The 23,692-nt window shown below is 41.2% G+C and overlaps 1 protein-coding gene across 1 annotated transcript; it reads right to left on the bottom strand.

Annotated features, from left to right (window-relative positions):
* Positions 1 to 1,283: 1,283 nt before the first annotated feature.
* ttc33 (tetratricopeptide repeat domain 33) lies at positions 1,284 to 23,222 on the bottom strand. Its single transcript, XM_034710037.1, has 5 exons — positions 23,141 to 23,222; positions 22,612 to 22,851; positions 15,912 to 15,993; positions 9,246 to 9,377; positions 1,284 to 3,205 (listed from the first exon to the last, which is right to left on the bottom strand). The coding sequence occupies exons 2-5, from the start codon at positions 22,848 to 22,850 to the stop codon at positions 2,831 to 2,833; spliced, it is 828 nt and encodes a 275-aa protein (XP_034565928.1). The 5' UTR covers position 22,851; positions 23,141 to 23,222; the 3' UTR covers positions 1,284 to 2,830.
* Between the last annotated feature and the right edge of the window lie 470 nt (positions 23,223 to 23,692).

A 23,692-nucleotide genomic window follows, 5' to 3' on the forward strand; every position in this document is an offset into this window, starting at 1 on the left:
TTGAAGTAACGTGATCTCTGAGCAGCCGTGTATATTCAGCCAACATGTGAACATTAGATCAACGTGCTGGAGAGCCGAGACCACATCCACTTCCTGAGGGGGCGCAGTCAGAGAGAAAACAGAGTGTTCTGAGGAGGACTGAAGAAGAGGGCTTTTCAGGCATGTCAAAATCTGATTTCAACGTGTTTTTTTGAGCATAAACTTTAAAGACATGTTTTGGGGACCTCTTAGACCAATATATATTGATGAAAAAAGCTTGATATGTCACCAAAAAAGATAAAAAAAATTAACTTAAGTCAACAAGAGGTGTTTTTCTTTGCTCCTTAAATCATTCAATAAACTTGTCAAAGATTTGTTTATTTTACTCATAAAACATTCACAAAGAACAGACGAACCAGCAGTTGGACCATCTATACAAATGTGTATTTAACCTAAAATCACTTGGCACACCCTGAACACACACAGACAACCTCCATCTATCTTATTATGCAACATCTAAAACCAACGGCTGCAGCAACAGCAGCAGCAGCAGCAGCAGCAGCAATGATTTGGGTGTGTCGAGGGTGTTAAGAGTTTCACCGCCTTGAGTAATCATGTTCCTTTTTGTTTTATATATTTGTTTTTGATGTAGATCAATTTGTAGACACTTGATGTCTTTGCCCAAAGCACACTGACCAAAGTTTAACTTTAGATAACAGTGCTGTATTGTTAACAGTGTTATGCAACAACCTTGTCAGCTGTCTTTGAAACTGACACAGATCCTGCTTTATTTCTGACTTCTCAATGCCCTTTAGTAGAAACTCATTTAGTTCTATTTCCATGCTGTCCTACAAAGCTGAGGAGAGCAAAGTTTCAAACATGGGTGAAAGATGAGATAGTTGTAAGGTTGTCCATCACAAGTCTTATACAGTGATGAAATACACACAACACTGCAACACATGAATCATCAAATTTGATGTCTAAGCGCCCCACGTATGGAGGCTATAGTCCTCGTAGAGGTCGCCGGTTCAACTCCCGGACGGTCGACCATCTACCGCATGTCTTCCCCCACTCTCTACTCCCCACATTTCCTGTCGCTCTTCAGCTGTCCTGTCAATAAAAGGTGAAAAAGCCCCCCACAAAAAACAAAAAAAACTTGATGTCTTTGTGCTTTGCTGCAGTTTAAAGCACTTTAAAGACATTATAACACACTCACAATTTAGTTTTCGCTGTCAATTAAGAAATCTGGATGTGTATTGAAGATAAAAATGGATGCTAAATAAGAAAAAAGTTGTTTTTAGCTGTTTTCTTTTCAAGAGTTTTATTTCCCAAGGTTACAAAGGAACCACAGATGCATCTGTACATATCTTATATCAATATTTCCACTTGATGACCAGGAAACTGTGTGCTTTTAATGAATTATTACCCAAGAATTGTATGCTGTTCCATGGACGGTTAACAGTGAAACAAAAAGCTAGACTGTAGAGGTCTGTTTTCAACCCTTTATTCCCTTTCTTCTGTGATTAATTCATGTGGTTTGTCTCAGCAGCATAACATCTTGAAGTGTGGTTGAATGTGTGTCTCCTCAATGGTTACTGTGTGTGTGTGTTAGTTTGTATTTCTTAAACTCAAAGGTTTTAGGGCATGTGTCCACAACCGACCCTTTTTGGGCCACAACACAACCTCAGTTTCAGAGCACTTCTCACTGGTGCTTACTGCGGCTGGGTTATGACAATTGTCTTGCAGCACTTCCACTTCCCTTGGTTGCGACTGTTAAGTCGGTTTTAAATTAGCTTACTATTTACCTTATTTGGGGAAATTTCAACCAAAAACACAACAAAGAACAATAGAAATGTTCTCCCTGTCATTGGAAGCAGCTCTTTAAACCCTCAAAAAAAGTCTGGTTGCATGAGATAAACTTTTGTTTCAACCCTGCCATTGTTGTTCACAAAGTTGGTGCCAAAAGTCCCACCCCTTCTTGATTTTGAGTGTTCAGTAAGGGAGAAGTGACATGTGCAAGTGTGGCGGTGTTCCTAAAGTTGAACTATTATCAACTAAGAGCAATGGAAGTGCAGGGACAACAAACAGGCGGCACCAAGGCATCTTGTCAAACTTGAGTGCAAACACTGACCTGCATTATTTGTGTGGAGAACAGGCTCTGCAAGCATAAAGAAATGCTGTTAGTGTTCACAGGCCCTTAATTATCTTATTTAGCGATTTAACATTTTCAGGAAAATCGTCTGGTGAGCACACATGCACAGTATCTTCTCAATAATTCCGGTACACAGCTTGTGTTTTCCCATGAAGATCCGTATTTGTTATTCAGATATCATCTGCTGCGAGTGGCACCTTGTTTGCTTTTGTAGATCATGACAAGACATTACTGTAAACTCCATCTGTTTCATAACAAGTCAAAAACTCCTCATGGGGACTTTAAAAGTGGAAGTCTGCTGTTTTAGTGTCAAAAAGTAGACTCTAAATTGGATGATAGATCAGCTTTAAATAAATGTGCACATTACAAAGAAACAGAAGTAATAGATGTTGAAGTTTTCTTTCTGATGCACTCTCTCTGCTGAATGTTGAAACCTGTCTTTGAGTGATGGGTAGAGTTTACTGTCACACACAGTTTACTTGTCTGTGACTTAATATAACATTAAACACGACACATTTAACATTAAAAGGATTGAAAACATGAGTCAACAAAACTGGATTGTCTATTCCTGTCTTTCGTTTTGTTGTATACAAACTGTCACCAGTATTTTCAGCTCATGTCTGCTTCTGGGTGGTTTCTGAAAAAATACAAACAGACTGAATATTTAAAGCAGGACACTCATTTCATGCTGAGACCACTTCAAAGTCCTCTTGCTTTGACAAACTGTTCTTCAGATGGCGCCTCTGCGTCCTCTGATCCCCCTTCCCCAGTGACTACATTTTTTATATTTCCCTCAGAGTCCATGACCACAGAGGTCCGCTTCAGCTCCTCGTAGCGTGTCTGTCGCTCAGCAACAGCCTCACAGGCGGCCAGCACCTCATCCGATTCAAAATCAAAGTCCTGCTCCAGCTCAGGAGCATTCAGAATCTGCTTTTTGGTCTCCTCCTCTTGCCGTGTTTTCTCCTTGGTTGCCAGGTGTTGCTTCTGTAACCTCCAAGCCCACGCCAGGTCTTCCTTCCACAAGGTGGGCTCTGATGGACATTGGTGGATCGCAACCTGGAAGGATTTCACAGCCTACAGGGACAGTAGAGAATGATTAAAACCAGGTGGTGATCATGGAAGACTGCAAAACCTGGACATTCCTGCTGCTCGACTGCATCCAAATTTATGGTTTCATTAAAAAGACATCAACATCTCTGAGCTGACTGTGCAGTAGTAGATCGATGTGGAATTATTGTTCTATTACACAGACATACAAGCAGCCTCTGATTCTTTATGGAGGCTGATTTCAACCTCAATCTGTGCCGATTTGCTGCCTGTGAAATTGTGAAATAAATCTGTCCCCTGGTATCGATGCACCAACTCTCCCAGCAGTGATCCTTTTTTAATGAAAAAGCTGAATGCCTCAAACAAGATCAAGCCTCACTAAAGAATTTTTTTCCCTATTTCATAACTACAATATGGTGAAAAGTACATAAACATTACCTCAATCTATATCCTTTAAATTATGATAATAATCTTGCACCAGTAACCTGGTATATTAAAGTTAAAATGAACAACAACTACAACCCATGTGTGCACTTGAACAGTCTGGAGTGCCACCACCACCCGTGAGAACATTTGCTTTGAAGATAATACAAGAAGCCTTTAAAACTTGTTGATGTAGCAAGCATGAAATACCTCAAATCAGCTGAAACTCAAGCTTCTTCCATGCAGGCGACGTTGCCCTTTCCTTTTTTCTTTCAAGCAAAATGTCTGCGCAGCACAAATACTCTCGAAGATGTAAACTTCATATTTATCGTATAAATCCGCCTTGAACAAACAATCCAGGCTTTTGAGTCAGTATCAGAGCACTATATGAGTCAACTAACATTTGACCCACGCTAGTCGGAACCAGAATTACTCGTCTGTTAAAAACATTGCTCATATTTTTATCAATGTAGGCCCACAAAGCCGAAAGTGTGGAAGCTGGAGTAGAAAGATGCAGCACTTTCCAAAACTATACCGGTGTTCTGGTTTAATGAGTGACCGTGTTAACTGGTGACTTTCAGCCAAATGGGTCTGTGGTTGTTGTAGTTACAATTTCTGTCGAAAACAGGAAGAGTGCCTTTCATTACAGTGTCAAAATGTATCCATCAGATGATGTTGCATTGGCTTGGAGCCACCAGATAACAGGGTTACTAATTGAGCCAAAACACCAGCACCATATCTGTGTGCTCGGCACGTCTGTGCCAGAAGACAGGATGTTTTTTCAGCTGCAGGACAACAGCAGACCATTGTTAACTAGGTCATGCTGTTATTGTGTTGTAGATCTGTTATTGGTAATTCTACTGACTGATTAGGATTTGTTTATTCATATTTTAGTGTTTACAATTACAACTTCTACTTTGTCATTTGCTGTATTTCCCTATTTGTTACACACTTTGCAAGAAGCCAAACATTTCAGCTATTTATTATTCTAAATGTTATTTGTAAAGTTTCATTGAGTGGGGGCGCTGGTGGCTCAGTGGTCTAAGCGCCCCACGTACAGAGGCTACAGTCCTCGTCGCAGGGGTCGCTGGTTCGATTCCCGACCGGTCGACCATTTCCTGCATGTCTACCCCTGCTCTCTGCTCCCCACATTTCCTGTCTCTCTTCAGCTGTCCTATATAATAAAAGGCAAAAAGCCCAAAAAATATAACTTAAAAAAAAAAAAAAAAAGTTTCATTGAGTGATTTGCAGCCATGCTGTGTGGGAGAACATGACGTGTTTATAATGCACTTCAAAAAATACGGCCACACATTTCAGCTGCATTTAAAACAGCTGACAACTTTGTTATTGAAAAAGGTAATGAATGGTTTAAAACAGCAATCAACAGCAGTCTGTCACCAATGCAAACACAAACTACACTAAAGAAACTCCACAAAAGGAGGAACTGGCAGGTGAAAACTTCAACAAGAAATTGGAAGTTTTTGACCTACAGGGCAGAGAGACAGAGCAACTTGATCCTGAACTCAACACTCTCACACTCCGGTTTCACCTGCGGATAAATCTCTACATGTATCTTTAGCTTCTCTCTCATGCAAACAGAGTCATGTGTGCTCTGAGCTAAAATCTAATAGACCCCATCAATATATTTTCATGCCATACAATGGCTGAGAAAGTTGTTTCACATAGCGCCCCTACAGGTCCGGAGCACTTCTGTGAAAAGGTCTGGATTTGCTGCATTTCTCTTTTGCAGTTGTTTTCTGCTTTTTTGTGTTTTTGCTCTCCCTTGTGTGTGTATTTGTAGTGTGTCTGTTGTAGATGCAGGTGTTTCAGCTTCGTCTGCACCTCCTTTTTCATGTACAAAGGTTTCAGCTGTTGTTCTTGTTTTGGACTTTTGCATATGTTTTTGAAATGCGCTTTGTTTCTGCATTTGCAGCATGTCACACATCTATACTATCAAATCTGTTGTCATACTTTTGGACCGCAGATCCTGATTATTACAACACTAGTATTAACTACCCTTTTCAGCAGCCCTGTAGCTTCTGTTTGAATGGATTTCAAAATGGAAGATGTAAACAAAAACTTTGATTCATACTTTGTATACTTGCATGTTAAGAGTACTGACAATAAGAGGTGGAGCTAAATCATCCACCAAGCTAAAACTAATCCTGACAGAGCTACCAATTCTTTACCTTGATGTTCTCTGGGCTTCAGATGTTGCTAAGTTATCTGAGGGGTACAGTTTTTATTTAGTCACTTATCTGCACTAGGTGGGCTGCTGGTCAAATTCTCACTGCCTCTGTGCATCTTTCTCATTTTTGTGGATGATTTCATTTTCCTGATGCAGGGCTCCAGAGTGCAACCAAAATTTTCAAGAGTGCAACTAAAATGTTTTCTAGGTTGCACTGGTGCACCTGACACTACCCAGGTGAAAACATAAATTTCTTTCGCAAGCCATCATCTCTCTGCTGTCCTGTGACCGAACTCACATTCATGGTAGGATCGTAGTGGTCTAAACCAATAAGAGACAGAGCTCGGGCAGGTCTTTGCCTCTGATTGGCTGTGGTCCCGTTCACTGCTCCAAGTTGTGTGTTTTGAAATTGTGAGAGACCTGAGCGCCAAAGCAACCTTAGTGAAACGGAAAAAGAACGTGGCGAAACTAGGGAAAATGAAGAGAGGTTGAAATATTGAAAGTTTTTTCATTAAGAAAACAGACCCTACTGTTACAACCAGCCCTTCTCCTGTCATTCTATACACCTTATTTCTGTTTAAAAATCATTCTCATTACATGAAAGTTATGGGGGGGGGCAATAAAAAGGTGACTTTATCGTGTTAAAGGCGACGCAATAAAAAATTTGGGTGCACCTAAAAAAAAAGTTAGGCGCACCAGTGCAACCAATGCAAAAAGTTAGTCTGGAGCTCTGTACGAGCAGGGTGCCGTTGGCCTAGCGGTCTAAGTGCCCGCCCCATGTACAGAGGCTATAGCCCTCTTTGCATGCACTAAATGGTCGCAGGTTCGATTCCAGCCTCGACCATTTACTGCATGTCTTCTCCCGCTCTCTTCTCCCACTCTCTGCTCCCCACATTTCCTGTCTCTCTTTGGCTGTCCTGTCCATTAAAGGCGAAAATGCCCAAAAATATAACTTAAATTTTTTTTTTTATGTTATGTTCTGCCCTGTTATACAGATAGATTTTGCTTTTTTCTTACCTTTAAACTGGTCAGCTAGTCAGAATTTAAATTTCCATTCAATCAGCTTGGAAATGACATCCCAAACGAATACCTATTCTCAATCGTTGCACCAAACACCAAGCTTATAAATCAAATCTTATTTATTGAAAACTTAGATGATTTGGAGCTATTTGGCCAAGCGGCTTGGACGCACACCCCATGTGCAGAGGCTGTAGTCCTCTTTGCAGAGGTCGCTGACTCGACTCCTGGCCACAACCTTTTGCTGCATGTCTTCTCCTGCTCTCTACTCCCCTTATTTCCTGTCTCTCTTCAGCTGTCCTATCTAATAAAGCAGGAAAATGTAAAAAAAAAAAAAAAAAACTTAAAAAAAAGAAAATGTAGGTGATGGTAATACCTGCACCCAGATTAACTTGAGGCACTTTGTTACTCTTACTGAACTTGTTTCCTCTTGTCTAGATCTTTGCTTGTGTTGTTCTTGTTCTCGTACGTACGTCGCTTTGGATAGAAGCATCTGCTAAATGACATTGTGACATTGTAACAAAAACAGTTAAGTTTGGGTAAGTTACACATGGAGTCCCCTTGAATTAATGCAATGTTTTGGCAGCTATAAAACGTTTTTAATTTGTTCAGTGACTGTGCACTTCACCTTTGAGAAAACAGCTAAGAGATAAAAGACTGAACAATAGATTCATATTAAGCACAGAAAGACTGAATCCTTAAAGTCACTCTCTGCAGTTCACCAAAGTAATGATTCCCAGTGCATGCTCTGTTTTGCAGCAGGCTGAGAATCATCTGCATTTGGTGTGGTTTATGTCAGTTATGGTTACAGCTGAATAGACTCAGCATACTCTTGTGGAATAGCTAAACCCGGTCCCATGCACAGAAAAGGGACAACATATCTGTGATGAGCCCGCATGTTAATGAGAGAAGCTCAGCTTTCAGTTGCACCTGTTTCCAGTTGCACTGCGAGCCACACCTTCTATGAAAATTAAGTCTAATGCTGACCTCTCTGGTACAACAAAAGATGCATGAAGCACTAACTTGATTTGTTTCTCTGAGGATGACTGAGCCTTCTTTTTGAGCTCTTACACAACTGAACTCTGAAATGTTCTACCTGTAATATAAATAACCTGCGCTGTTAGAAAAAAAGTCTTTGTCAGGTTCACTGTAATCGCTTTTTTCCACTGAATGAAACCGTCTGCATCCAAAACAACATATCAAGTTCCATCTTGAACAGACCTGGGTCTCAACAACTCTTTATTTTCAGAGTAATCCTGCAAAGGATCAGAATGCCCCGGTGGGTAGATGAACCGGCTTCTGGTGGAAATTTACAGCCAAAAGAGACGTTAATGATAATAATGGGAAGATTAATAGCAACAGAGCTGTCATCCTGCAGAGCACTACCATGTCTGTGTTTTTAAACCACCAAGAACATGCTGAAAAAGATTAAATCTGAAGCTTTGTGTTTGTTCAATGTGAGTACTTTCTTTTCTGATTGAGACAGCGAAGCACAGAAATCAAAGAAAGGATTTATTTAAGAGAAAACGTGGATCTCTGCGCTCACTTTTGCGCAAACAGGCATTACTCAAACATGTTGATGCACACAAAGCTCCTCAACTTGACTCAACAAGCCTCGCTAAAAATAGCCTGGTGTTTTTTTTTCTCTCCTCTTCCTTCCCAATAGCCTCATTATACAAAGAGGTGTGTCTATATTTGGTTTAGTTTTTGCCCGACAAACTTTCAACACTTCCTATTGTTGTTTTTTGAGCCGTAGGACAGGTCTCTCAATCAAAGAGAGACACACGGTGCCTTGAGATGAAGGCTTTCTGAGCTCAGCCTCTTCTTTGCTTGGCTCCAAATGGGCCAATGGAGTAACCATGATCTGCAGGGTTTTCGTACAGCCACAGGTCCCGGCGTGTTCTGCGGCAATTTGAGCAATCGTTCAAGCCTGAGGCGCCTGGGTGTGCTTTGAAAGAAGGACGACTTCTTAAGAGAAAAGGAGCTCTCTAAAAAGTAGTAAACATGAATAACTGAGGTATCTTTATAGCTTTTCAAAAGGAGGACAAAAGTGATTTATAGTCTGGTAAATATTGGTACAGCTCACTGCAAATGAACCAGGGGGAGTCCACTGAAGATCATTAGTGACTGACTGAGCAAGAAGCTGATATAAGTTATGCAACACAAGGGTTTTCTTGTGTTTGCACGGGCAAAATGGCGCCTTTTTGACTCCAAATAACTCATGCATTTAGTTCAAATCACAGCAGAAAACAGCCACCGCTTAAAAAAAGTCATCCGTGTTGAGTACACAATGTGATTTACAGGTGCTGTTGTCTTCTCCCCTCCCGTGACTCACTCATTTGTTTTATGGCCCTAAACGCAATAGCAGTCGGACAGCATTTGTGAGCACGGCGTACACTAATTTGTTTGCGTTCGGAGTGTTCTGCCAGGCGTACTCACCAGCTCCACCTCTCCCAGGTTGAGTTGGGCGCGGCCCAGAGTCTGCCATCCCTCCCACCACAGGGGGCGAAGCTTCACTGCCATCTCTGCTGCCTTCACAGCTGGGAACACCTCCTGCAGAATGGTCAGCACCTGTGGAGAGAATCAAAGATGCTTAAAAATTGGATTATGGTGGAAATGGAGAAGTCTTAAAGAAGAGCATGAAGAGTGTTGCAAAGAGTACATCAAATAGCGAATATATACTCTGAAAGAACCAGACCGTGATGTGGAGCGTGTTTTTCATTAGTTTGCACAAACTTAAGATAAATCAGCAGATTAATCTTTAATGAAATGTTCAATTAGCTGCAGACCTGCTGACATGACTCATTCAACACATGAACACACAGTACAGTAGAGTACGGTACAGCACAATGCACAGTCATCGTCACAAGATGACTCTGCGAAATTGACTTATCCGTGTTAACATTAAACAGACTTGTACTGAACTCATTAACCTGACCGGACCAAGCAGACCTTTATGAGTCATCTTTTAGTCAGACAATAAGCAGATACATACGAACAATTATAAAGTGATCATGCACGTGTCTTGCAGGAGACAGACTGCATTTATTTGCATACCAGAAATACTAATCCGACAGTTATTGAACAGGCTCAATGAGTTTTTGCTGTAGTGGAGGATCTTAGAGCAGAGAGCTCTGCCAAAAAAAAAGGATCACACAATAGCATATCCTTTGCTTTTTATTCACCTTGCTTGCGTTTCCTTGAGTGGCACAAGTGCACTTTTAAACACAGAATCAAAATGAGTGAGGAGCGGTGCCGCTCATATGTACGGTGTGTTTGGAGCACTTAAGTAGAAAATTAAGATGCAAGAGCACAGTGTCAGCTCTGCATGAAGGAACTGAATTTAAATTAGAACCAGATCTGGCACCTAGGAAAGAGTTTAATTCTTGACTTGATGCTTTTGCTTAATGCAAAGACACGTTTGGTGACAGGCCACGATACTTCAAAGTGTCTGAAAACTGAGACGCATAGTTTAAGAATGAGAAGGAAGAATGAGAGCTCTACAGCTATTTGCATGTCGGTATTTTATTTTTTATCTTAGGCTTCATAAAAATGGGCAACATGACAGCTCCCCAAAAGTGAAGCCAAAAGATGTCTAGCTTCGCCTACTAAATGGCTGTAGTATAGACCAGGGGTTCCCAAAGTATGGGTCGGGACCCCCTGGGGGATTGCGAGACACAAATGGAAGGTCGTGTGTCGTGAGTTTTCTGCCTTTCTTTGTTGCCAGATGACTCCTAAGTAGTGGTGCAACGGATCATCGTTGATCCGTGATCCGTGATCCGTACGGATGCCTCTCCACGGTTCGGCACGGACGTGGTCCGCGGATCGGTTGATGAAAAAAGTTGCGCGTGTTCACGTGATGACCGCATGTTCAATCCACCCTCACTCGCCAAGCGCAGCGGTAGTCATGGTAAGTGAAGGAGCAGAGGAACTTGAAAAACCTCCTGCATCTTGTAAGTCAAATGTATGGGAGCATTTTGGTTTCCCTGTGAAATACAGTGAAGGCTGAATGTGCTTGAGCCACGTTATGAAATTCCGTCGCGCACCCACTAGACCAGAGGCCGTCAATACGGCCGCGTCCGGCCGCCTATTTGTGGCCCCCAAACTGTTATTTCTTCACTCTGTGTTTTGGTCGGGTCACCTTGTGTTTACCGGGACTTGTCTCCATGTCAACAATACGCAGACAGGCTGTTAATGGGTCAATAATGAGTCCAATGCTGCGAGTGAAATCTTTAACTTTCACTTTCGTTTATGGAGCGGTTCACATATTGGCACTTTGCCAGCTGTAGGACCCTAGAATGCATGGAAACGGTGTGTTCCAAGTTTGCAGCTCAAAGAAAAGTAGACGGTGAAAATCAACGATTGAAAGAAGAATGGAGTGAATCTTTTGAAGTTCCTCTGCTCCTTAACTTGCCATGCCATGAAATGCAGTGAATGAAGTAGGACTGGGCCCACAGATAGGGTGCTTTGCACAAGCAGTACATTTTGAGTTGAATCTTGTTTTTATTTTATTGGCAAAAGTTTAAAAGTGTTTTACAAGATAAATGGAGGGACAAAGTTGTATTTGTCTTTTTTTTTTTTTTTTGCTGATCCGAAAAATGATCCGATCCGTGACTCAAAACCGTGATCCGATCCGAACCGTGAGTTTTTTGATCCGTTGCACCCCTACTCCTAAGTTTAGGGTTAGTGAACAGTTAATTATCAAAAGCATCAGTAGCAGCAGGTTTATTCATAGCAGCACAGGAAACACAACCACATGCTCATATAGGTAGGCTTATTTTCTACAGACCAGCTAGATGAAACCACATTAAATCACTTTGAGGGACGGCGGGGGTTGCAAGTCTTTGGCACCTTTATTTTGGGGTCACGGTGTGAAAAGTTTGGGAACCACTGGTATAGACCATTGGGCCGGCCTCCTCCATGTTGACGGATGGAACATGGGTCAGATTTTAAATTCGGGACACAGCATGCAATTATTGTCAAACAGTGATTACTGTCATTATTAAAGTTATTTCTTATCATGTTGATTTATGTCAAAGTATTCATTTTCATGAGAACTTTAGTTGTTATCAGTATACAGTCATGATTTACAGCTCTGTAGACGAACGAGCAGATCAGAGGAGGAACAAGGAGAGGAAACGTTACAAATGCCAACACAAGAGTCGTTGAACTTTCCTTAACCGTGAGTATCTGCTTCAAAGCAATACCAGAAAGTGTTCTCAGCTAACTGTACCAACTTGATGGGCCCTTTTATTGGTAAGTTCAGTATGTGTTTTGGCGAGCAGAACAGGTAGGTCATCAATACTATGGCTGAAAAAGCTAACGTCCACTGAGTAGACTTTGACTGCATGTGTGCAAAATATTAGCGAGTTATTTTGGCATCAAGTTTGTAAAACAGGAGAAGGTAGAGACACGTCGTCCATCTTTATATGCAGTCAATGGTTTAATGTGGAATAGGATTTTAAAGATACTTCAAAAATGGGGAATACGGGGCGCTGGTGGCCTAGCGGTCTAAGTGACCCACATACAGAGGCTACAGTCCTCGTCGTGGGGTCGCCGGTTCGATTCCTAGCCGGTTGACCATTTCCTGCATGTCTTTCACCACTCCTTCCCCCCCCCCACATTTCCTGTCTCTCTTCAGCTGTCCTGTCAAATAAAGGCAAAAAGGCCAAAAATATAACAAACCAAAAAAAAGGGGGAATACAGAATGGCAAAACCCAACGGATGTCCCCGGTTTACAACCAAAGCTACAACTGCGTTATTGACCAACGTTTCAAATATCACTGTATAACCAATAAGGTGCAGCGACAGCTTAACGAATGGATCCAATTTCCTCCAGAGCGCACCACAGTCACAGTCGGTTAAGATACTGATTGAGTTAGGTAGGAAGAAAGCGATGAGGGGAAGTGAATGACCAGCGTCATGGTATGCATTCTCGTCATCTGGAGCTACTAATGGGAATACAATGAGGTCCAAAACTATTTTCAGCAACAGTAATAAAGTAGTTGTGATATGCATGCGAAGTCTGTGCTTATGTCATTGGGAGTAACTGAAGGCACCGGGGTGAAAAACAATCCAATGGTGTTTTCCAGAATCAGACAATAATGACTTCCTTCTCAAATATCCTTTAATGGATAATATTATTTCAGCTTCACGTGAATGTACATCGGACGAGGGTTTATTGGGTTAGTTGTAGTACAATGAATAACCAATAATGAAGAAGGGTCTGTCTACCTCCTCTGGCTGCCCCACTTCCAGTTAATTTTCAGGCAACCATTTTTTTAAAGGACGCATTGACGAGAAGAAAAGAAGAAGCTGAAGTTGAGAAATAATGCATGAATGAGAGAAAAAAGGCTCAAAAACAAAGAATGATATCGACCCAAAGGAAGCAGGAGAGATAGGAACAAGTAAACTGAGCTGGAAAGTGGGAACATTAAAGCTGTTAGAAGAGCTGCAAATTTCCAGTGGTGTCATCAACACGCTGTTATCGCCTCTCTAGTTTAAAAGCACAGCAAAGTGGCTGAAAGAGGATGTATTTGGTGATGGTGGCTGATAAATAATCGTACATGAATAGAGATGTGGGGAAGTGCATACACAGCACTCTGGTGGTCAGGAGACTTTTCAAACCATGAGACATGAAGAGAAAACTGTGAGTGTTTAAGTATTTTCTACAGTGAAAAACAGCCTTTACATCGTTCTACTGTGATGGAAAACTACATCCCCCAAACTGTGAATGCAGCTGTTATACTGCATCACATTTCAGGCATGCTTGAACAGTCATGTACCAGGAAACAACACAAACATACCGGGTATCTGCCATGTGGTTTAAGGCAAACTCAACCACATTACCCTGAGGATGGATGCTCACAGGAGAGGCTCGCATTTTTCAAGTCTATATTCATACAACCCACAGTGTCCCGTAAGTACGAGAGCTGGCAGAATACACGTTTTACATTTTTTTATACAATACCAGAGAAAATCTAATGCTATCGTTACCCGTTTCAAAACTAACAACAATGTAACTCCTGGGCTCCTTTTTTGGGCGTCTTATAGTGCAGTGATGTTGAGCTCCCAGCTGAGAGTCCACAGGTCAGAAAAAATATAAAACATAACAGGACCAGGAGACATCGCTCTCTCTCTCTCTGCTCTGGACACAGTCTGACACAGACATCTTTGTGAGACGCCAAAAGGACCAACCTGTGAATGAGGACAGTCAGCGATACAGAGGTTGTGACGGGCAGTGGAGCAGAGGCAGAAAGAAGCACGACTTCAGTGACACACAAACCTCCTGCACCTTTCTGCGCGTTTGATTTGTGACAATTTCAAAATGTTTCCTTGAACGTAACTGTTGTGAAACAATCAGAAAATAAAAATGTCTTTGTCTTCGTCACCACTTTGTTTTCTTTACTCTATCTTTGTGTTGATCGGCAACTGTTCTTTTCTCTCTTCCACCCCTTTGCTTGCAGCAGCATTGGATGAAAAATATGACACTAGATCTGTCCTTTAATATCCTTTAAAAGATTTCACTTGAGACAACATTGAGTGACGACAACAAAATAAAAATATAACTTATAAAAGAAATCAAAAAACTGGAAGGTATGGAGTAAAAATAAGTGGGCTGTAACCTGCTCTTGACCTCTGCTTGATGCTAGCGACTTGAGGCCAAAGTATAACACACCCTGCTCTACAACATAACTGACTAAATTGAGTTGCATTGTGGGTAATGTTTGATCTAGGCTTTAATAAAGTGACAATCTTCAGTGTTGACATGTGAGGCCAATGCAGTAGTGCAAAAATCTGCAGTTCCATGTATATCCACTTGGGGCGCTGGTGGCCTAAAGGCTGATTTATACTTCTGCGTTGAATCAACAGCGTACCCTACGCCGGGGGTCCGCGTAGCTCCCGTACCTACGCCGTGGCCTACGCACGTAGCTGATGTGCACCTCCTCCAAAATGTAACTCCCCGTAGAGCCGACGCGGACCGCAAGCTCTGTGATTGGTCCGCTCGGCGGCTTTGTCTTTCCCGCATTTACAACACTTCCGGGATCCCGGACATTAGCCGCACATCGGCCGTGTATTTCATCTCCTCCTCTCTATTCTTCATGTAATCATGTCTGTATGATAAACAGCAACATGTATCAGCTGTAGATTAACATAACACGCTCTGAAACTCTGTGGAAAAGTAAACAGAGATCGTAGCGGGACCGGAAGCAGGCGGCCGGCTATCAGAGAGACCGCACTGCCCTCAGGCGTTTCGGCGGAGAATTGCTGCGCGACACGGACACACCGACGCATAAGTATGTGGGGCTCATGTCCGCGTCAGCCCCTGCTGCGTAGGGGAGACGCAGAAGTATAAATCAGCCTTAACGATCTAAAGGCTGATTTATACTTCTGCGTCGAATCGACGGCGTAGCCTACACCGGAGGTCTGCCTAGCTCCTGTACCTACGCAGAGGCTTCTCTTCAGCTGTCCTGTCATAAAGGCAAAAATGCCCCCCCCAAAAAAACATTACCTTGTATGTCCACTTGAGGCTGGGTGTAAAAGCATAGGTATCCTCATCAGAGCCCAAATTACAGTGACTACCTTTACAGCAGAATCAAACATGTTTACAACCTGGTGCAAGAAACAGTTTGGGTGTCGACAGTAATTCAATTTGTACAAAGTGTTCGGGGGTTCACACCCTGACTCCAGCTCATCTGTTTGGATTAAATTAAGGTTAAGAGTTCCGCATGATTCAGCCTAATTAGGAGCTGATTTAACAGGTGGGCGGGTTGTAGCCATTTGTCACCTCATTGCCTGTTTCTAAATTTGGCCAAAAGCTAGGTTGAGTCGGCTTTTCCAAAATGGTCAAAACCTTTAGGCTTCTTAATGCCTCTTCAAAAACCAATGAGTGGCATCACTGAGATTACAACCATGTATCAAACAAGAAAGACAGTTTTTTGTGGAGGGAATTCCTTGTTCTTCTGGTTCACTGGCTTTCACACACTGTCCCCTGTGAATCTGATGTTCTAGTGGCTATGACAGACTTGAAATGTGAGAGTCTGTCCTTGTAAAGAAAGGGATGAACATGTGACAAATACATAAAAACGGCTGATAGAGATATACCTGTGACTTCATCTCGTATAGATCTGGGTTGTCTGGAGTCAGCTGAATGGCATCGTCCCACTTCTTTATGGCCTCCCAGTTCCTACAGAAAACACACACAGTGGGTCAAACATTTCTCGTAGAACAGAACACATAAAAAGCATTAATTGCATCATAAACAATGGCCGAGCAGCTACTAGTTTATACTGGGGAAGCTTCACAGCTACACAATTTACCAGAGTTATTTATTGTGCATGAATTGTTGTTGGGTGAGATGTCAAGCGACCAACAACCTACACAGACATGTTGCACAACATCAACGTACACATAGCTTGATATTGACTTTAGATGACGCAGCTGTAAGGCATGACAGATTCAAACAGAGGATCACATATCACTCTGTAATCACACACTGAGCTTCATTGTCTCCAGCTTGAGTTTCATTAATGAAATTTAATGTAAAATAGGGCAGCATGTTTGTTTAGTGGGCACCAAACAGCTGGTCACCCTGGTCGTTCCCTAATGAAGGGAAGTCTTTTAGAAAAGCTTCAGCCAATCCTTTCTTTCATCCTGGCACACAACTAGTTATAAGCAGAAATTACCAGATCTATATAAAATGGGACTGGGTTATAATTAAAGGTTCTGTAAGGAGTTTTTAAGCAGTTATGAAACTGGCAGAAACACATAGGGATGCCTTATAATGACTTACAAAAGCAAACAAGAATATCAACGACAAGACTGACTACTTTTGTTTAGTAGTTTTTAAGTGTTCTAAGTAACATAGATGGTTTTGTTATTAGTTTGTCAACATTGCGCAGGTGCCTGAGGACTTTGCAGCAGTTGATTTTCAGGTAGGCCTCCCAATAACTCATTTGTTCAGAAAAGCAGAACACTTTTCTTGTAATTGTGAGAGAATTAACTCATTAATTCAGAAAAACAGCAAAAAAAAAAAAAATCTTGAGTGAATGCAACACACTTCAGTAGTAATTTAATCCGTGACCTTATTTATTTTTTATATTTATCTGCTAAATGTGCACTCTTGCTTAGGCAAATGTATTTATGTCTTGAAATAGTACTTTAATACATCTTTGTACAGATAGTGTTTTGACTTACAATTTTTATATTTAGGTTTCTATATTTAGTGTCCCTAATGTCTTGTTGTTAAGTACTGGTGTTCCAATCACTACGTCAATCCTTGTGTGGGTGAGCTCACTTGGCAATTAGTACTTTTACGTCAGACAGTTGTGTGATGTCCGGCTAATTCGATAGTGTTGAGGGCGAGGGCGGGACATTAGATGAGAGGGAGTGTTGAGTGAAAACAGACCCAGGTGGAAAGTAACATCAGCAGTGGAGCCAAAGTTCAGCATTTTTATATCAATTAATTTGATTAGTGATCTGAGATGGCTAAAAGCTGAATATCTGCCCCATAATCAGCCAAGACATCAAAAGGTTGTCCCCTAATTTCTACAGTTTTGAAATCCACAAGTCAAACAAATTTAAGGTCTTGGACTTGAGTGTGTTCACGAGCATCAAGTGATATTCTCATGGCTCTTTTTTAAGCATTCGTCGTGAGCTTTTATGTGTTTTCCCAAACATCTGTACAGTAACTTAGATAAGGTTAAATTAATAAACTGTACATAGACCGATAAAGTAGAAATGGCTCCCGGGACGTGGCGCTGAAATGGCTTCTCGATGCCATAAAGCTGCATACGTACTTCACAATAACTGTCCACCTGTCTGACACGATGACAGCAAAAAATTTACAGCGGGCTAAATAAACATGCACAGGTTCACAGGGTCAATATAGAGATCACAAATCAAACTATTCCCAGGGAAGCTTTTGACCTTTCATCTGTGCCAGCGGGACACTGAGATATCCAACTGGATTATTTTCAGACGTACGCAAAAACAAACAAACAAGACCCATAAAGCTCCTCTGTAGACTCCCCAGAGCAGCTGCCATCACGTGAAGTGAGTTTTCATAGACCTGTTTACAAAGTCGTTTTTTGGCAGCAAATCTTCTTTTTATTCACCAAAAGGATGCATTTGATCATGCCGGCTTCAACAGTCCTCCCTTCCTGAAGTCAATATTGACAGGAAGATTACTTCAATTGCCTGATCAAGACAAAAGCTCTGAAAGATTAGGAGCTGAAATCCTGGGTTCAACAAAGCAATATATCAGTCTGTCTGCTTCTTTTATGGCTCTATAGAGAAGGATATCCTGAAAAAATGAGGCCATTCACACCGATCGGTTACAAAACTTGGATTACAGCCTGAACCAGGAACTAAAGATAACAAACGCAACAGTTGTTGAAGCATCAGAGAGAGGCGTGAGGAAACGAGAGTCAAGCGGTGTGGAAATCGCACCATGAGATTAAGCAAAGGACAAAGTTAAAATTATTTGAGGAAGTGAAGCAATAAGAGATAGAACATATGAAGCCTCAGGGTGAAAAATTGAACTTCTGCTGTTATCACAACTCTGTACATCAGTCAGAGAAAGGGAGGAGAGACAGGAAAGAAGGGATGTGGGATAAGTTAATGCAAGTAATAAATCATTGGGATGATTTCACGGTGCGATCATCGTAGTTTGAAGACAAAGTGAAGAAGAAAACTGGAAAAAAAAAAAAAGGTATCTTGTGGTAAAAAAAGCTTTCAAGACATTATGATCACATGTTCCAAAAAAGGGAAACACATAATATGATGACAATGCCAAAAAATGCACTTAAGGTTGAACTTAAACCCTAGATTGCATAAAGAATGGACAGAACGGCCATCCTGTGTGAAGCCGTAATACTTATAGCTCCCTCTGGTGACTTGCTGCAGTATAGCACTTATAGCCTGCCTCCTCCATTGTAACAGATGGGACATGGGTCAAACTACAGAAATTAAAATACATGTCAAATGGATTTAGCTCAAACATGCTTCCTGTTGTTATAGTAGGTTCTTATCATGTTGATTTATGATGAAGCGTTCATTTTTCAGAGACGTCTTGTTTGAATTAGTTATTTGATTTTATAAAAAGGAGTGACAGCGAGAGAAAACAAATGCTAACACAAGAACCGTTGAATGTTGAATAACCATGAGTGTCCACTTTGAACATCCTGAGAATCTGTTGTCTTGTGGACTACACTGACCTGAGGGATCTTTGATGCGTTATCAGTGGGCGAAATATGTGTTTTGATTAACGGAAGGGGTGTGACGTCACTCCCGCCGCTCCACAAGCCAGATAGTTTCTCTGCTGGCTATGCTCTGGCTCAATCAGCACCCCATCAAGGTGATACTTCGACTTAACATTTTCACAATGGGTGGAAATGAAGGCGTGTTGTCCATCCTGTGCAAAATCAATGATCTAAAACCATAAAACAAATGATGTTTTCAGATGTTGCTGAACACTGATTGCAACTTGCGAGCTCAGGGCACTGAGTCAGAGCAGCAGCTGGAGGGAAGACAAATCAGTGAAGTATGAGAAGTATTTGGATGATAATGGGACTTGCTGCCTCCTGCAGCTCCGAAAGAACACTTTGAGACATCTGTTTTATTAGAAAAGTGGGACTAAATTCTTCAAATGCAAGCTCTCTCTCTTTAATTCAGTGTTTTGAAGACGTTTTATGATGTTTGCTGAATGATTGTTGTGCTTTTTTTGGGTCTGGACAGGATTGAACTGATGTGGGGGAGAAAAATTTGAATCATCTTTCTGAATTGGAATGACAAGTGTTCGAAGAAGATGGCTGTTGCAAATGTTCAGAAGCCTTTATGCCGTTGATCATATTTGGTGGACTCAACCAATTTTTGAAAAATAGGGAAATGCTAGACCAAAAAAAAAAACAAGAACTGAGAAATGAATATGCAATCTGCATGTATTATCAGCAGTTTTGTTTGTTTGTTCAACCTATCATCTATCAGACAGCATTTCACCCATGCAGCTCATGATTAAAAGTTATCACCGAGGGGATTCATGCACAAACTGTGACAGATCAGTCTAGGATTCTTAATTCAGCAGAGAAGATATGACACAGAATAGATTTGGTGTGTTTTTTTCTTTTGAGTATATTTTCTGTCCTGTTACGAGAGACAAAATCCCATCCTTCAAAAGAAGAGATCTTGGTTAATTAGAGACGATTTGCTCTAATAATTTTACTAAATGTTTATTCGTTGAGACAAAAACCCAGAGAGCTTCTCCCTGAAACGACACAAACCTACCAGTCAGCACACAGTGTGACTCAGGAGGAGATTCAGCTCCCAAGCAGGTCACAGAGGGCCTCCTCAATGAAATCACAAGCATCTAAACCTCGGTAATGACCGACTGACCCGACCAGGCACCATCTCAAACCTCTGAGCAGCCATTACCGAGCCCCATGAAACACATCATTTCCCCAGCAAAATCCACTTTCCCCCCTGACAATGTGATTACAAGCAGTCACTGAGGGGAACAACATTACCTCTTCTGTACTGTGGCGTTCAAAAAGTGCTGGATATTCAGCTGAAAAGGTCAACTATTTTAAAGCACGTATAAGACCATCAATCCTGAAGGAGTTCTAGATTTTTTCTTACATCTGCGTCGATTAAAGAAAAAAAGGAGATGCATACAAAGGCAGCTGAGATTTTTGTACAAGCTAAACAAGACCAGAGCTGGAAATCTAAAAAAAATGCAAGCAGAGACATTTCCTTTTAAGTTATAAAACTGGTTATAATCATTCAACTCAACATAAACTCCCCACAAGTCAAGGGTGCAAAAGGAGAACGTAGGACATTCATCCCCTCTGTGTTTGAAAGCTTTCATAAAATAATAGCTCCATAATTTTATTCTTACTCTGATTATTTAATACAAGCTGACGGGTCTAAAGAGCAGCTTCTCCTGCAGCCAAAAAGATAAGTTACTGCAGCAATATTTTTTTTACTGATCTCATCCTGAGAGAGAAGCAGCTCATTGAAAAAATACACACACGTGGAAAAATGATCGCAAACTTTGTACAGGGGCGACTTTAAGCTTACATGTCTGCGAGGTGACTGTGTCTTGGAAATGCTATATTTATTTTGGATTCTCTAAAAAGCTTCTAAATATGTACTGTACACTGGCGCCATCACTTGGCGACTTTGAAGTATTACATGTCCCTACTTCTTAGAACAGTTTTGCTCCTTTAAACCATTCCCAAACTTTGATCCTTGGAGCCCCTTGTACTTGCAGAAAATGAAGAAAAGCCCCCTCAAACCCAAGCCCCTCACAGAAAAAGTGATGTATTGCTGTCAATAATAATCACAGATTTTAATGTTCTTTCCAAGTTCAAGGTGCAGTTGGTAGGAATGGGGTAAAAAAAACAACACTATTTTTTGTGCTGGGTTTGGAAAAATAGTCATAATACCCACCGGTACTCATCAGTAATTTAAGTAGTTTGAGATTATGGCGATCTCTCTGTGTTTTCCAATACCTTTGTATCAAGCAATGTTATTATTCCCCTCGTTCCTGTTATCACGGATCAATCAGAGCTACTCTCCGACCCTCTGTCCTGATTGTTCGAGTGGTGGCCCCTGCTAGGTTGTCCTGATTGGCTGGGAAGCCAGCACTATTTCCTCATAGAGCGCGCACAAGAAGTAGGGGAAATCTGGTGGGAAGGGGTAGTGATGACTTTCAAAATCTCTCTCCGAACTGATGTTTATATCACGAGTACCAACAGCAGCTTTAAGTGAGAAAAATGTGTTTTCTTTTCAGGCTGTGTTATCTTCATATAATTGTATCGATTGATTGGTCAAGGCAGATGGCTGTCTTACATGGGTCTGGTTCTGCTCGAAGTTTCTGCCTGTTCAAAGGAAGTTTGTCCTTGCTGCTGTGACTTACTAAGTGCTGCAAAGTGCTCTGCTCATGGTGGATTAAGATGAGATTAGACTGAGTCCTGTCTGTAAAATGGGACTGGATCTTTTCCTGTCTTGATGTTGGGTCTTTGAAAATAATATAACAGAGTATGGTTTAGTCTTGAGATAACATATGTTGTTAATTGGCGCTATATAAAAAAAAAAGTTGATTAATTGAGATTGATCATATAAACTATCCAGCTAGTGTGTTATTATGACTTTTTGACAAAACCCCTGCACTCCCCAAGACTCCTCCAGAACAGCGCCAAAGAGGGTTTGGAACCAATGCTTTAAGCTATCAAAAGATATTAGTTAAAAAAAATAACTTAAACACAAACATAAGCAGGAAGTTTCACACTCCTCTCTCCCTCCTTTCTCATTGTAACTCTCCAGCTGGCTTGTCCTCCGTGGATCCTGCTTCAGACAAAAGGCAGCTCATACTTTGCCTGTGACATCCATAACTCCTTCTATCTGAATGGTGTGTCTTAGTATTCATCAAAAGTGCTTCCCCTGCTCCAATTCAGTACTCCAGTATAAAATGCATCATCAAAAGAACAGGAAATCCTTGGTATTTTAGAGTAGAATAAAACTAGAGTTATAATCCTGCCTGATATAAAACTGGCACAGACTATGGATAATGTGGGGATAATAGGGTACAATGAAGACTTGTTTGCTAGTAGCAGTAGTCCTTTTTATCAGAGCAACAGGTGAGCAAATATTATGTCCCTATTGTTTAAAACTGCACTGCACTTTTATATAATCCCTTGCTAATCCTGCCACCCACACATCAAACACCTCCTTGGGAATGGAAGGGTGCATCTGCAACTTTAAACTATTTCTGTTTACTGCTTTAAATGACGCATGCATCTCTCACCTTCCTTGCTCAGCCAGTAGTGCACCCTCATCCTTCAGCCTCTCGCTCTTCACAGCACAGTCCTCCAGCAGGATCTCCCGCCGTCGTTTGATGGCGTGCATCCAGTCCACCTCCTCGACCTGACCTGCTCCATCCCCTGCAGCCTCCTTCTTCTTCTTCTCCTCCTCAGCCTCAAACTGCTGCACCACTGACTTTGACACCTTCTCACCTACTTTCCTCTTCCAGCCAAATGAAGCCATCCTATTAGGACGAGGAAGTTTGGATGTTGGTGAGATTTTTAACACATATTTATTGCTTAAACACAAAGCATGCAGTCAACACCGAAAGTAAACAAACCCAAACAGACCACCTCATTACAATGCTAGCTAACATTAGCTGGTAACCTAGCTAACACCTGCGTAGACTCTGGACAACTCGGTCCCTCTGTTAACACAAAACAACATTTAGAGTAATCGTGACACAAATGTTTCATACTATTATTTGGAGACCATTAAACTGGACTCAGAGTCAAGCATTCGCATAGACTTACAGATTAAAGTTATCCGTGAGTAAATTTAGACGCTGACGGAAGCTAATAGTTTGCCATATTTGGTGACCCGGAAGTCGTGGAACTGTTTACGTCTTATTTAAAGAAACACGAACCCTTTTTTAAAAAACTTTTTCTAGAGGCACTACCATAGACATAAATATACCACATACAATAGGCGTATATATGTCTATGTATGGCAAGCCGTTCAGGTATATATTAGCCTGAAAGTTTGAATATATGGAATGAAAGTCTGAATATATGGAATGAAAGCTAAAATAAGTACTCTAAATATATTCAGACTTTCATTCAATATATTCATACTTCATTCCATATATCCAGACTTAATTCAATATATCCAGACTATCTTTCCATATATTCACTTTCATTCAATATATTCATACTTCATTCCATATATCCAGACTTAATTCAGTATATCCAGACTATCTTTCCATATATTCACTTTCATTCCATATATTCAGACTTTCATTCAATATATATTTATTTCCTGAACGGCTTGCCATATCTATGGGCACAACCATATAACAAGATTTT

The sequence above is a fragment of the Notolabrus celidotus genome, chromosome 19 (genome assembly GCF_009762535.1).
Source record: "Notolabrus celidotus isolate fNotCel1 chromosome 19, fNotCel1.pri, whole genome shotgun sequence".
Classification (NCBI taxonomy): domain Eukaryota; kingdom Metazoa; phylum Chordata; class Actinopteri; order Labriformes; family Labridae; genus Notolabrus; species Notolabrus celidotus.

Coding starts and splice junctions, on each gene's coding strand:
- ttc33 (XM_034710037.1), bottom strand. CDS start 22,850: ATGGCTTCATTTGGCTGGAAGAGGAAAGTAGGTGAGAAGGTGTCAAAG. Junction 15,994..22,611: donor CTACTGGCTGAGCAAGGAAG/GTGAGAGATGCA, acceptor TGTTTTCTGTAG/GAACTGGGAGGCCATAAAGA. Junction 9,378..15,911: donor TATACGAGATGAAGTCACAG/GTATATCTCTAT, acceptor TTCTCTCCACAG/GTGCTGACCATTCTGCAGGA.